This window comes from Anoplopoma fimbria, chromosome 17, assembly GCF_027596085.1.
Source record: "Anoplopoma fimbria isolate UVic2021 breed Golden Eagle Sablefish chromosome 17, Afim_UVic_2022, whole genome shotgun sequence".
NCBI classification, from domain to species: domain Eukaryota; kingdom Metazoa; phylum Chordata; class Actinopteri; order Perciformes; family Anoplopomatidae; genus Anoplopoma; species Anoplopoma fimbria.
The window spans coordinates 11,889,423-11,902,792 of record NC_072465.1 but is presented as its reverse complement, the minus strand read 5'-3'; the positions used below and the strand labels follow the sequence as shown (position 1 = coordinate 11,902,792).

General features: G+C 38.8%; 1 protein-coding gene across 1 annotated transcript; it reads right to left on the bottom strand.

The window, feature by feature from the left end:
• Nucleotides 1–131: 131 nt before the first annotated feature.
• On the bottom strand, nt 132–11,930 carry camk1ga (calcium/calmodulin-dependent protein kinase IGa). Its single transcript, XM_054617492.1, has 11 exons — nt 11,877–11,930; nt 9,985–10,096; nt 6,977–7,102; nt 6,558–6,632; nt 6,068–6,206; nt 5,213–5,336; nt 4,267–4,342; nt 3,842–3,954; nt 1,578–1,656; nt 1,406–1,493; nt 132–485 (listed from the first exon to the last, which is right to left on the bottom strand). Exons 2-11 carry the CDS (start codon nt 10,068–10,070, stop codon nt 132–134), a joined length of 1,260 nt encoding a protein of 419 aa, XP_054473467.1. The 5' UTR covers nt 10,071–10,096; nt 11,877–11,930.
• Nucleotides 11,931–13,370: the final 1,440 nt, after the last annotated feature.

Here is a 13,370-nt window from a genome sequence, read left to right as displayed (position 1 = left end):
TATGAATTTCAGAATTTCAAGATGATATTGGCATACATATGTCCAAATTAAAAAAAAGATCTGGGAATATATGTAAAGATATTGTCGGCTGACATGCCGATTTTCCAGCAGCTGGAACAGGGCGGCAGCTCTCACCTCTTAGATGGCCTGAAAGGAGTGTCGATCTCTGAAAGGAAGTTTTTGACCTCTCTTGATCCATCAACGGTGAGGGTGTTCCCAGGCTCACTGTGACTGGCTCTCAGTGGTGGACAGAGAACTCTGCCCAACTCAGGATTAGAGCAGGATAGATGATTGGCTGCATGAATGGGATTCCCGTTTGGGTCGAGGCCATTAGCCTCATCGTGGCAGGGTCCCAGCGCCTCCTGGTCATTCTGGGAGGCCTCTACTAGGATGTTGGGCGTGCAGAGTTGTGAGGGGGACGGCTCAGTGAGGGACGACTGCATTTTCTTCATGTGGTGGATAATTGAGGCTGCGTTGATGGCTTGCTGTTAGAAATTCCCACAAAATGGGAGAGGGTTATACTGGTGCTGCCTACTTAGCCATGACAAATCTGTCTTTAATCAGTAAGGACAGCCTTGAACATGTCATGGTTGGCTTTATATAAAAAGTGACTGTGTCACTAACCATTGACTTGACCTCAATTAAATTGGTACAGTTTGTAAACAGTTTGTAGTCACCCCAGGTGAAAAAGGTAAACAATTTAACTAAAAGATATCATCATGAAACTTCCCCAGTTGATTTCTTACATTAAGACAAATAGTTTTTTTAAAAGTTGTCTGAAAATGTATGCTTGAATATGCAAATGAGGCATTGTCTTTAAAAAGGGGATTTTAGATCTCTTTTTATCACAATCATATACAGTATGAACAAAGCCCTCTGTGAAAACTTTCAGAATATTGATAAAAATTAAACTGTAAAGTTTGGTGTATGCTAGTGCTACTGAAGTGGAAATTTCTGGCTCAGAGTCTGAGAAAAAAATCATAAAGAGAAAACGGCTTTTAAAGATATGTACATTTTGAAGACACTTCAGGTAAGTAGGTAAAAATATTAACTAATAGATATCACCATGAAACCTCCCCCAGTTGATTACTTACATTAAGACCATTTTTATTTGTATAACAAGTATTCTAATACGTTATGTATACATTTTTAAATGAGGAATTAGCTAATGCTATCTTGTCATGGAAGCAAAATCCCAAACGCTCGAATTTCTATATCATCCACTTCGCCACTGTTTGTCAATCTGCTCAATATGTTTCAAATGCTCATATTTTATTAGAATATGGCTGCATACACTGTATTTGTTTGTATGTTGCGTGTTCAGCTCAGCTTATGTTGGTTAACCTTAAAAGCAAATGTGGTTGTAATATGAAGTAGTCCATGAGCCGACAGCAGCTTCTCTTACCTTCCATTTGGATTTGGCAAAGTTTCTCTCTATCTGTTCACAGACAGACTGATAAATGTCCAGGTCTTTAGCTTCATTTCCAGCAATCCTGCAATCAAGTCACCGACATTAGTTCATTTGGAAAACGAAAAAAAAAACGTGTGTGTGTGCGTAACCAGGGGAAAGGACTTACCATGGGTGTCTGAGTGCCTGCTCGGTGAGGAAGCGTTTGGTGGGGTTTTTCTCCATCATATTCCTGATGAAGTCTTTGGCTGTTGAGACATGGCATGCTCATCTGTTAGAGTCTGATTACAATGCAGCACTCTGACATGCTGTAATCAGGATGCCAACTTTTATTCAATTTTAATTTTTAGGTTGCAATAGAGTTTCGTTCAAACTCTTGTTGCAAATTTCGTTCATTTTTAAGTTCATCTACCACAATAAAATGCTCAATTTGATCACCATAGTAAGACAAGACAACAAAATACCTCTCTATGATATGAAACATATTTGCATTGTTTCTTCACACCTAACACAACATTTACTTGTACTTATTATTTACTTATCAATTAATTAGTTTGCACTTTCCCAGTGTTTTGAAACATTTTCATGTGTTGGTCTTTCTGTGGAGTAAAGGTGTGTAACATTGGGTGACAGCACTATGCTGATGCTTCAACTTCAAAACTGGAATTAAAACAAGAAAGGAAAGTAGCTCATGCAGTGTTTTAAAATACTGTATTTATCTATCAGCCTTTCAAAATCTCCTCTCAATCAGCAGGTTTCTTTTTTTCCTACATTTTTTCGTTAAGTTATAAAGATGTTTGACATGTCTCTTAATGCCAGCTCTTTTAATCCCTCAGGTGAGCGAGAACTCTCCTTCCCCATTTAGTATCTTCAGTAATTATATCTGATCTAATCCAAACAGGTCAAACCTCTATAGCAGTGGGTGACGTAAGTATGATGTAAGTACTGTAGGTATGCTGCTCTATATTAGGTTAAGCTCTAAATACATTCTGATCTATACTTAGTTATCACTGAGGTTAATAGTGACAGGATTTTTGTCACATTGTCACATGAAACAACCAGAACTGGATTTGAGTCTTTCAAAGGCAATCTTTAGACTTTGAAACAATGTTTCAAGTCCAAACTTTTAACCCTTCCTTGTCATTATTAATGCATAAAACAGTGCAATGCATTTTCATGTTACTTTTATAGAAAAAAAATGTGTTGCAAAGTAACAGAATGAACATAAAACTAGTTTCTCAAACATGAACCTCATTTGTGTGGCAAAGACTACAGAAATTCAGAATTTTGCATGAAATTTTGTCTGGATTTAAATGTCATTGGAAACGCGTTAAAAACGTTCTGTGGTTGGCATAGCCTACATGCTTTTTAAGACATTTAGTAAGGTCACATTTGCATAACAGGCAGATGACTGTCACTTAAAAGTCTCCTGCAAATCCATTGGGAACAATTGAGTCCATTGCACCCAACTAATAGATCCCCTCAGATCTGTCTAACTACTGCCTAACTACATTTACTTGTAAACAAACAGAAATAGAGGAAATATTATAGAGCACAATGTAGAACTGAATGACATGCACAATGTAGGGAGACACATAGAATAAGGCTCATGTAAATTAATCTTTTGCCGCAGTGCATGCTGGGAGGGTTCCCAAGCCCCCAATTCATTCAGCCTCATTTAACTTCAATCACACGATCGGCACTCAGACAATTGTTTAATGGGAGAACACTTATAAAAGAATATACAAATCAATCTTCAAACTGCGTTTTAAAAAACCTACATGGCTCTTCATAAATATATATATATATATGTATATATATATATATAAAACAAGCAGGATCATTTTAGCCGGATATTAGCCTGAATTAGTTAGCCATATTTGAGAACAGGGCTCTTATTAGCAATTAGTTGCTTTTTTATTCGTTCAGCAGTTATGGAGCACCATTATCATTGATTTGGAGTCGTGTTTCTGGCCACCTGATGAAGTCCATTATGCACTCTCTTTCAGGGACATATCTGCAAGTCTCTAACTGTGTCTGTCTTCTGTTTTCTAGAGCTTTATTGCTGACTGCATCTGCCTACTGCATCCAAAAATGAAGCTGGAGATCTAAACAATGAGCTGGAACTCACTATAAAGCTCTGCAAAATCAAGGTGAGCTGCACATTCAGCTGATCATTTTCTGTCAAATTCAGCACTACAAGGGAGCCCTTTCACATTGTTGCATTGTTTGCATTTGATTGTGTTATAAAATATATTGATAAAAGCTGCTTTAGGTCTGGCCAAGACCTAGACTAAGTCACAGTCATTTGGAATAGCGTCAAAGCAATGAATAAAAATTAGTATGATTCCAAAAGAGAAAGAACAGGGGTATCAGATATGAAAAAATGTTTGTGGAGCCTGAGAAGTGAAGTGTTTTTTGCTGTTTCCACACCTGACTCAGAGATGTCGTCCCAGAAAGGTGAATGGAAGGCGTACTCTGCTCTCACGATCTTTGAAAAAAGACGAGTCTCGTTGTCGTCAAAGAATGGAGGGTAGCCGCAGAGCCTGCAACATAGAGCCAAGCAGCTAACTCAGCTAATCCCATTTTATTCACCCTTTGTAAATCCCTTATACATTTTGGATCAATTTTGGAAATGCTATAGCTTCATAACTAAGAATTATGATTTCTCAACAAAAAAAAAGATTTATGTATTTACTGCATAGCCTCTGGCTAATTATTGAAAGTAAATTTTCAAATGTAAGCTTTTCTTGGGGAAAACAGCTCCAGAACAAATAGATCCCCTTAGTTCTCCAGTCTGTTATGAGTATTTATGAAGAGCCATGTAGGTTCTTGTGAGAGGAAAGAAATGTACTCACAGGATGTAAGTGATAACTCCAATGGACCAGCAGTCCACTGCTTTGCTGTAGGGCTTCTGGGCCAAAACCTCAGGGGCTGTAGAATGACACACAGCAGTGATGCAGGTTAACAGAAATAAAAGTACTTGTACCATGGATGTCTAATGTTTATGTTTCTATTATTGTGATAGAGGATCATCAACTGTGTTGTTGTTGGGATTTCAAATGTTGCCATATACGTACACCTCTGCTTGTAACTGCCAGCAAAAGTCAATTCAAACATGCTTGCTCTGATCTGATTTTCTGGAAACTTCCAGATGATTTAGTCTTGAACATCTTACTTTCTTTACTTGTATAAATCCCATGGCACATGATTATATCAAACGTGATATTTTAAAAGATTTCAACTGCACTAACTCAGTTCTAAAACAGTTCAAATACGACTGACAATCAAAAACCTTCAACGTGTCATTGTGACAATGTGTACTTTTTGGCTGCAAATACATTTAAGCATTCAAGCAAACATAGAATGATATATTCCCACTGTTTATAAGCACATAGAGTAGACTGACTACTACTGATTTGACTGCTCCTGCCCCTCCAAGAGTTGCTGGTGGTTGATGTGGGCCTCTGAGGGGAAGGCTCTGAATGTTGTTTGGCACTGAACAGCAGTCCGGAGTAGCCGGCCTTCTTAGAACTCCTGATAGAAATCAGTGGATGATTGACAACTCTTGTCCTTTCAACTATTCAATTAGAACGCACGCTGTATAATGAAACATTAACGATTCCTCTTCACTTTCTGGATTCATTTTCTTTGTGTCATCAACACATTTACACCACTAAAGTAACAGTGATATACAGTAATTTACTCAAAAAATATCCCTTTTAGTTGTGTTTTTTAAAAGTACAATTTTCCAGTGGAGCTTTGCAAAAAAGTGTATGTGTATTCCCTTATACAAAGACTCACCGACATATCCTGGTGTACCACAGGCTGTGGACATCACTCCGTGCTCCATCGTTTTGGACAGACCAAAGTCACTGACCATGATCTTAGCATTCTCATCTGTATTATAGTACAGCAGGTTCTCAGGCTGCTCATAGAAAGAGAGAGGCAGGGAGAGACAGAAAGAGAGAGACAGAGAGATAAAGACAGAGAAAGAGATAGAGATAGAGAGAGAGAGAGAGATAAAGACAGAGAAAGAGATAGAGAGAGATAGAGATAGAGAGAGACCGAAAGAGACAGAGATAAAGACATAGAGATAAAGACAGAGAGAGAGAGAGAGAAAGACAGAGAGATAAAGATAGAGAGAGACAGAGAGAGACATAGAGATAAAGACAGAAAGACAGAGAGAGAGGAAGACAGAGAGAGAGAGGGAGAGAGAAAGGCAGAGACAGAGAGAGAGAGAGAGAGAGAGAGAGAGAGAGAGAGGGAGAGAGAGACAGAGGGAAACAGAGAGAGAGAGAAAGACAGAGAGAGACAGAGATAGAGGAGAGAGAGAGGTGGACAGTAAAAAAGAGGGAAAGAGAGAAAATAATGTAAAAGTTAAGTTGTGTATGTATTTCAAAACAGGATTGTTTAATATCGGAACTTTTTTGTCGACCAAAGGGTGTGTGTGTGTGTGTGTGTAATGTAAAAGTTAAGTTGTGTATGTATTTCAAAACAGGATTGTTTAATATCGGAACTTTTTGTCGGACCAAAGGGTGGGTGTCTGTCTGTCTGTCTGTCTGTCTGTCTGTCTGTCTGTCTGTGTGTGTGTGTGTGTGTGTGTGTGTGTGTGTGTGTGTGTGTGTGTCTGTGTGTGTATGTGTGTGTGTGTCTTACCTTAAGGTCCCTGTGTACGATGCTGTTTTCGTGCAGGTAGCTGACAGCCTGCAGCACCTGTTTGATCACTGTACTGGCGTCCTTCTCGGTGTAAACCCCCTTGTCTATAATGCGATCAAACAGCTCCCCGCCTGACACTCTGCACACACACGCACACACACAAGGGAAATCATCAATATTTCTATTAGGGATCTTGTTGCCTATCCTTTACCCCTTTGAACTGCTTCGTGGACAAAGAGTTTTGTTGGACTAAAAGGTGTTGTTGTGGGCCTGTAAAACCTCAGAACTTTGTTATAACTTTGGAGATCTCAGAGTACCCAAAAATACATATTATGTCAGGGTGGATTTTGAAAGAGGTGTTTTAATGGAAAATGGAAGTTTGGGTTTGAATAATTCACTCATATAGCTTCAATGAAGAACCAGAACGATATTTAGTTCTACCAAGGTAATACTTTGTGAAAAATGTGATGATAATAATGAATCCATTTACAATTGCATGACCAGGTAGTAGTGCGTTTGACTCTCATAGAAATCCTCCAGTCCCACTACGTTCTCATGCTGTATCCTGAAATAGAAAGAGAAAGGTTGAGGTATTACTGCTGTCCTCAGTAGCAAATGTAGCATGTTTACAGATGCTGGCTGTATTTACACATAAAGAATGGGACCCTAGTTAACCTCTGACTCAGGGCAGTTTGTTAAATTAAGGTAAGAAGGTGATACACGTACTATTCAATACATTTAAAGAGAAACACAGTGTTGACTTCATACAGAACAGAAAAGGGCCGCTGCACTGATCTTTGTTCCACACAAAGGAAATTACCTGTATGAATGTTGTGTGTGTGTGTGTGTGTGTGTGTGTGTGTGTGTGTGTGTGTGTGTGTGTGTGGTATGTGTGTTTTGTGTGTTTACCTTCTCAGTACATTGATTTCATTTTCGAGGTTGCTATGAGCAAGGTGTTTTTTCCTCAGACACTTCAGGGCATACAGTTTTCCTGTTGTCTTCTCTCTCACCATAAACACCTCTGAAAAAGACCCCCTGCACAAAAACAGACAGGACAGAGATACAAACATTGGTGGGGGGTTAAAGTGCTTTGCTATTAGTTTACCCCATCAAGGCTCCACCTCGGCACACTGAGTGTTCATTTTGATTGTCACCATAAGTGTCCTGAGTGCCAGCACCAGGCTGAGGCCGACGGACAGGAGTTTCTCTGCTCATGACTTTAGCATTAATGTAATCTCTGTTAACAAATTCTGCAATCACACCTAAAATCTCCAGGCAACAGGAAAAGATTTTGTCATCTTAAGCTTTCTGGTTTCGTTTGTAGTCTTAATAGTAGTGACTAATCACATTCAGGTGCAGCAATGAGACCTAAAACCCAGAAATGAATCAGCATTTTTCCACTTCCTGTTCCAATCTTTAAAGTTCAATGTTTTTTTTTTTTAAACCCATGTGAAACATTCTCATATTTTTACTGGAATTAAGCTGAAATCATAAATCTTTCTTGTTTTCTTAAAATCGCTAACACAATTTGCTTGTTTACCAATTTTTTGGACAGAAAAGGCACCCGACTACCTGATATACTTTCCAAATGTGACAGATAATGTATTCTCTTTCCCTTGATATGGGACCTTATAATTTCCATAAATCTCCCTCCTCCCCACATTGTCTTCACAAAACCTACACAAGTGCATCCTTTCTTGAAGTATCATCCCTTTAATGCCGAGACCACATAAAGCCTGCTCCATCCTGTCCAATGCCCAGAGATTCTGGAGGCTGGTCAGTCTTGGCTGGGTGTCAGATGGCATCCAGAGTGTAATCCCATATTTTGTCCACTGATTGGAGCATCTGTTCAGGTGATACTGCAGCTCTGACCTAAAACGCCTCGGACCCATTAAGGGAGACTTAAAAACACACCTTATGAATGCAGTGTTGCCATCATATGTCTGTTGTGCACTGCATTCTGAATTAGGGTTAGACTCATGTGACCTACTGATACTATTACTGAAAAGTTACATATGAGCCTGTATTTTTTTTTAAATTTTAGAGCCGGAAATTAGCCCTTTCTGAATAGAGCATATTTCATTCTTTAGAATTAATAAAATCATCTGATCAACTTTCATAACCTATAGGAACATCACTGCAGCCCATCATAGCCTATAACTATTAATACCCTTAAACTAGTCTTCAGTCTTCAAGACAAATCACTTGAGTTTTACTGGAGATAATAAAAATGATTTGCAGAGTAACACATGTGTTGACACATTTCTGTCTCTTTTTGGCACAACTGCTCTTGCTCACACCTCCTCCCTTCATACTCCCTCAGTATACCCATCTACCAATATAGTCAGTCAACCTCTTAATCCTATAATGAAGTGGTGCTAGGATGTTCCAGCACTGCTGCTCTGACGTCAGTGCTCAAGAACTTCAGAGACACAAACGCGCACACACACACACACACACACACCACACACACGCACACGCACACGCACACGCACACGCACAGCCAGTAGAGGGAGGAGGGCTTTAAGCAGCTTTGAGGCTGCAGGACAGCTCTGAGGAGGCAACACCTGCAGTTTAACTTAGCAGCCATTTGTTACAGGTAACTGTACTGACACGTGATGTGATGCCAGCCTGGTCTCGTAACATTTCTGAAACTGATGCAGATAAAGCAATTAACTGTTTCTGTGCAAAAATGCTGGATCCTACCTTTCCCATGATGCAACTACATAGTGTCTTTTGTTAGCCCTGTCCTGTCTGTGCCATGTCAGAAGACATTATACACCTGTTTCACTGGCTGATGTTTTAATGACTGGTAGATAGGCTTTGACACACAAAATAGGGGGAATGCCCCTTTAAATTGTAAAACAAAAGGAGCTTTCTGTTAAAAACATTGGTTTAACCTCAGCTAACTAAGGTAGGAAGTTTAATTTGGTTTTAGTAATCACGGGCACAGGTATGAAAACAGCTGTTTGGAGCAGTAGAAGAATCAGGTATAGTGTATCTTAACATTTAAATAAGCTCTGATGTTTTGAAGGCACTCAACACGAAATGTCAACATTAACATTTCACCTGATCAATTTCATTCAACTGCAAAGTTGTGATCATGATCATTATATGATTTATTATGACCCTATTGTCTTCCAACAGTCTGGCAGGTTTGGCTATGAGTAGATTACCCAGGCAGTATAAGAAGCTCCATTGATACAACAAGCTCTCAGGGAGGTGATGGAAGGGATTACCCTCAGCTCAGCCCGGAGGCCCATGTGCGCCTGGCAACTTGGAGACAGACGGCAGTGCCTCCTTCCATCCCCTTAGTCCAGAGACAGCCCTCTGAACTTGGTAGAAATAACTTAATGTCACTAGAAAACAGTAGCTACATGTCGTACTGTAACATTTAGGATTTTCTGACCAAAAACCATTGGTTTCCACAAGCTGCTGGAGCAAGCCCACCTCTTGTCTGACGTCTGTACCAATTACCCTCACCAAATGGTTTTTTAAGTCCTGATTCCAAAAGGGTTTTATTAAATGGCATCCTAGAGTGACAAATAAATCATCTATGATTTACAAACTGTTGTCGGATAGCAGTTTGGTGTATCTTGGTGCAACAAGTAGACAGATGACTATCGCACCCACCCACACCATGTGGAAGAACAACCATATCAGCTGTAGGTTTCATTGGCACCACCTCCATGCTTTCCCTCACAACTTCAAATCATACTCTATCACCTGACCAAATGACATTCTTTGTAAATCTGTTCAACAGCCAAGGAACATTTTTGTCCTGAACGTCCATATTAGTGAATTGACGGTCTTCTAAACCTTTTGTTGGTCTTTTTTGTGCAGCTTTGTCTAAAACTGTCTTAACTAGTTACCAAAAAACTTGCACACTGATTACTTTCGTCATCAGCAGTACTTACGATCCCATTTTCCCCTTGAAGTCAAACACGTCCTTGATATTACTGGTGCTTTTCTTCCAGCTGCAGCTGATCTCCTTCCGCCCCATCTTGGCTCTGACGTTGCCGTAGACTCCTGAAGCACAAAGGACATCAATAATTAAAAAATTGTATTGGCTAAACTACAATGTGTTTTGTGAGGTCACAGTAACCTTTGACCACCACATTCTAATCAGTTCATCCTTTAGCACAAGCAGATGTTTGAGCCAAATTTGAAGAAATTCCCTGCAGGCGTTTCTGAGATAACAGAGAGAATAGGGCGGGCAGACGGACGATCCAAAAGCATAACGCCATTATCATGGAATTGGATCAGTATCACATAAATATGTGTTTCTTTTCAACAAACTTCTCAAACATAGAAGACTACTGTGGAGCCATCTGACATATCTCTGTCCCAAAAATATCAAAGTGCTAACTCAGCTTAAGTTAACCCTAAAAAAAAATCTCATTCTGTGAATTGCAGCATCTTGGCAGGGCAGTAATACAGACCCGCGTGGCTTGGGGGCCCGTAGAGGGAGCGGGCCCTCTAACAGGAGCTATTTCAGGGTCATGTCCAGGAGTGGCCAATCTGAAAACACGCACATAAACTCTTTTCCGAACAGTCTTATGGATTGTTTTGGAAGACACTCACAGATTACCTTCTATGTTATTTAGGTACGAGAACTTGTTCAAAATTTGTAGTGAAACAATCAACCGATTAAATAAACGATTATGAATCTATTATTAATTACCTCAGTATATCTAAAATCCTGGCTACAGCCCTGACCATAATAATCAAACATACCTGATGAACAAAGTCAGTGGTGGGGTCATAAATCCTTCCCTCAACCCTTTAAGATATCCCCCCACCTTCCCATGTTGTCCTGCTTACATAAACGGCGCATGTCCATGACTGAGGTAAGTCATTACCTGCTGGGTAAGGCCTATTTGTGCCTATCAGTTACACAAGATTAGAAAGGTAAAAAAAACAGTGGTTGGTTAATCTTCCCAACCCTCCTTCCTTCTCATCTCCTGTGTTCATCCCCTGTGTCTGCTGTGGGAACAGATTAGTGGCTGATTCCCTGACAGGACAAAAACTAGGTTGGTTTATAATCCTGGCCTTGAAAGGCCAATTGGATGCAATTTAAAAAGGATATTACACATATTGTATACTGACTGAATTCTGCAAAGTCTAGATGATGAATTTGAATATTACAAGTTAATTTGAATTTTGTCAGAAACAAATTAAAGTACAGACTTACAACTTCAACTTGTATTCATGGTCTTTACAAAGTGAGGAACAGGAATGAATTTGTTCGCATGTCTCTGCTCTAATTAGCCATAATTTTGAAAAAAAACTGAGGCATAACATTAAGCAATTTAGGGAACCCAGTACTCAATTGGTATAGATTAAAGGATGATAAGTTTACTTAAGATAGCTTTAGCGTTGTTGTGCTTTAGAAAATTACAATAAACAAATACCAAAACATACTACATGGCATTAAATCGTGTAAAGCGTGTCTAAAACCAACAGTATGTTAAATGTGTTACTCATCCCAGGCAAAGTCAATAGTATCTTCCAAAGGGTGCATGTGAGTGGTGTGTGAAACGTTTTTCCTCCTGATAAAAAGTAATTTTCATAGATTTCTGAACGGTGTTTGGCGTGATGAAAGTACAGCACGAGAGCAAATTCCTGTAGGCTAGTAATAATCTAGTTTGGTATCTGTGATTTTTACATTTTGATCTATTATACAACTCAGTATGCGAGCATAAGGCATGTTTCTCAACAACAACGACGACATTGTATGCATACAGCTTAAACATGTCACCAAAGTATCTTAATCTAGTCCTGAAAGAGTATTAAAGTTAGTTTTTACCTGATGAGCGGTGTGGAGCTGGTAGAGATGAGGTATCCGTGGATGAACCTGACTGTTTCAGGCAGGGTGAGTCTTGACGAGCAGGGGGCGGGGCCTCGTCCATTCAGCTCCTCAGCAGTCAGACCTTATGCTACATTCAAAGACTCCTGGAAACGGCTGACTGCCAGTTACTAAGATGTTCCCCTTTTGTAGAACTGACGCACAATCTTGCCATTTATTTTGTTCATTAAAGCTTATTCTTTCATTGATTCATTAAATCGATTCGTATGTCAGAGAATATATTTTTCTTTCTATCTTATAACTGTGAGGGCATTTCTTTTCTTTACCATAATTGACACTGATTTTCATCTCATTTGGACTATTTTCACATGTATTGGAAATCTTTCATAATACATATGACTCCATGTACATTGCATGTTCTGATTTAATATGCAACTGATAACAAAAACATTTTGTCAATAAGACAATGTGGAAGATGATATTTGCTATGCCTGGTTTTAGACGTGAACTTGTTCAGTCTACCTTAAAGAATGTTCAAAATGATGACATCTCAACTAAGCTCACAGAGACAAAGGTGACAGTAATAAAATCTGTTACACTGTTATTGTGGGAGTACCACATAAAAGTCCATGACAAGTCCTGCAATCAAAGTTTCACTCAAGTAAACAAACATTAGCAAGATCGGATATTGGTGACCATGGGGCCAATCAATTCTATTCAATTCAATTCTATGTATATGTTCTACATACACTACATACTGGAATTTGAATTATTGTTTAAGTTTTGACCAATTTGTTGCCACATTATAAAGGTTGATACTTGAATTTGAATTCCTTATAATTAATATTTTTACCAAGGTTTTGGTGCACAATTTATTATTTTAATGATGAATAAAAGTTCAATGAATTGGTATTTGTGTATTTATTTGTTACATATTTTTTACAAAGTTAGGAAAGTCATTGTTAAGTCAAGCCTGATGTTGCCTTACACATAAAAGAATGACCCCATTCACTTCTGCTCAGTAAGGCATACAGCTTAGTAATTAACTTGTATCGGATGATAGCAAAAACCCTGGTATCTTTATCAGTATGGGCCCTGGTAATGGGACTGAAAAAGTTGGATCAGTGCATCCCTGAAATCCCACAATAACAGCCATCAGCTAAATGAAGGAAGAAGTGCACCCTTTTGAAATATATCAGATTGAAAGTAAGTCTCTGAAAATTGAAATAATCAAGTACCTCAAATTTTGATTAAAAAGTTTCAGTAAATTAGCTTCTTTCCACTTCTGCAAAAAAAAGTTGAAGCTAGTGCTTATTTTATCTGACCAATAGTGCACAACTAACAGGCATTTGATCTCAGCTATGAAAGAAAGCAAAAAGGCAGTGTTACTCATATTGGAAAAGAAAGAATGCATAAACATTGGATCCATATAAGGGGGTTTATAAACATATAATATTTTGTTTAATAAATCTACAAGTTACTTGAGTAATTGTT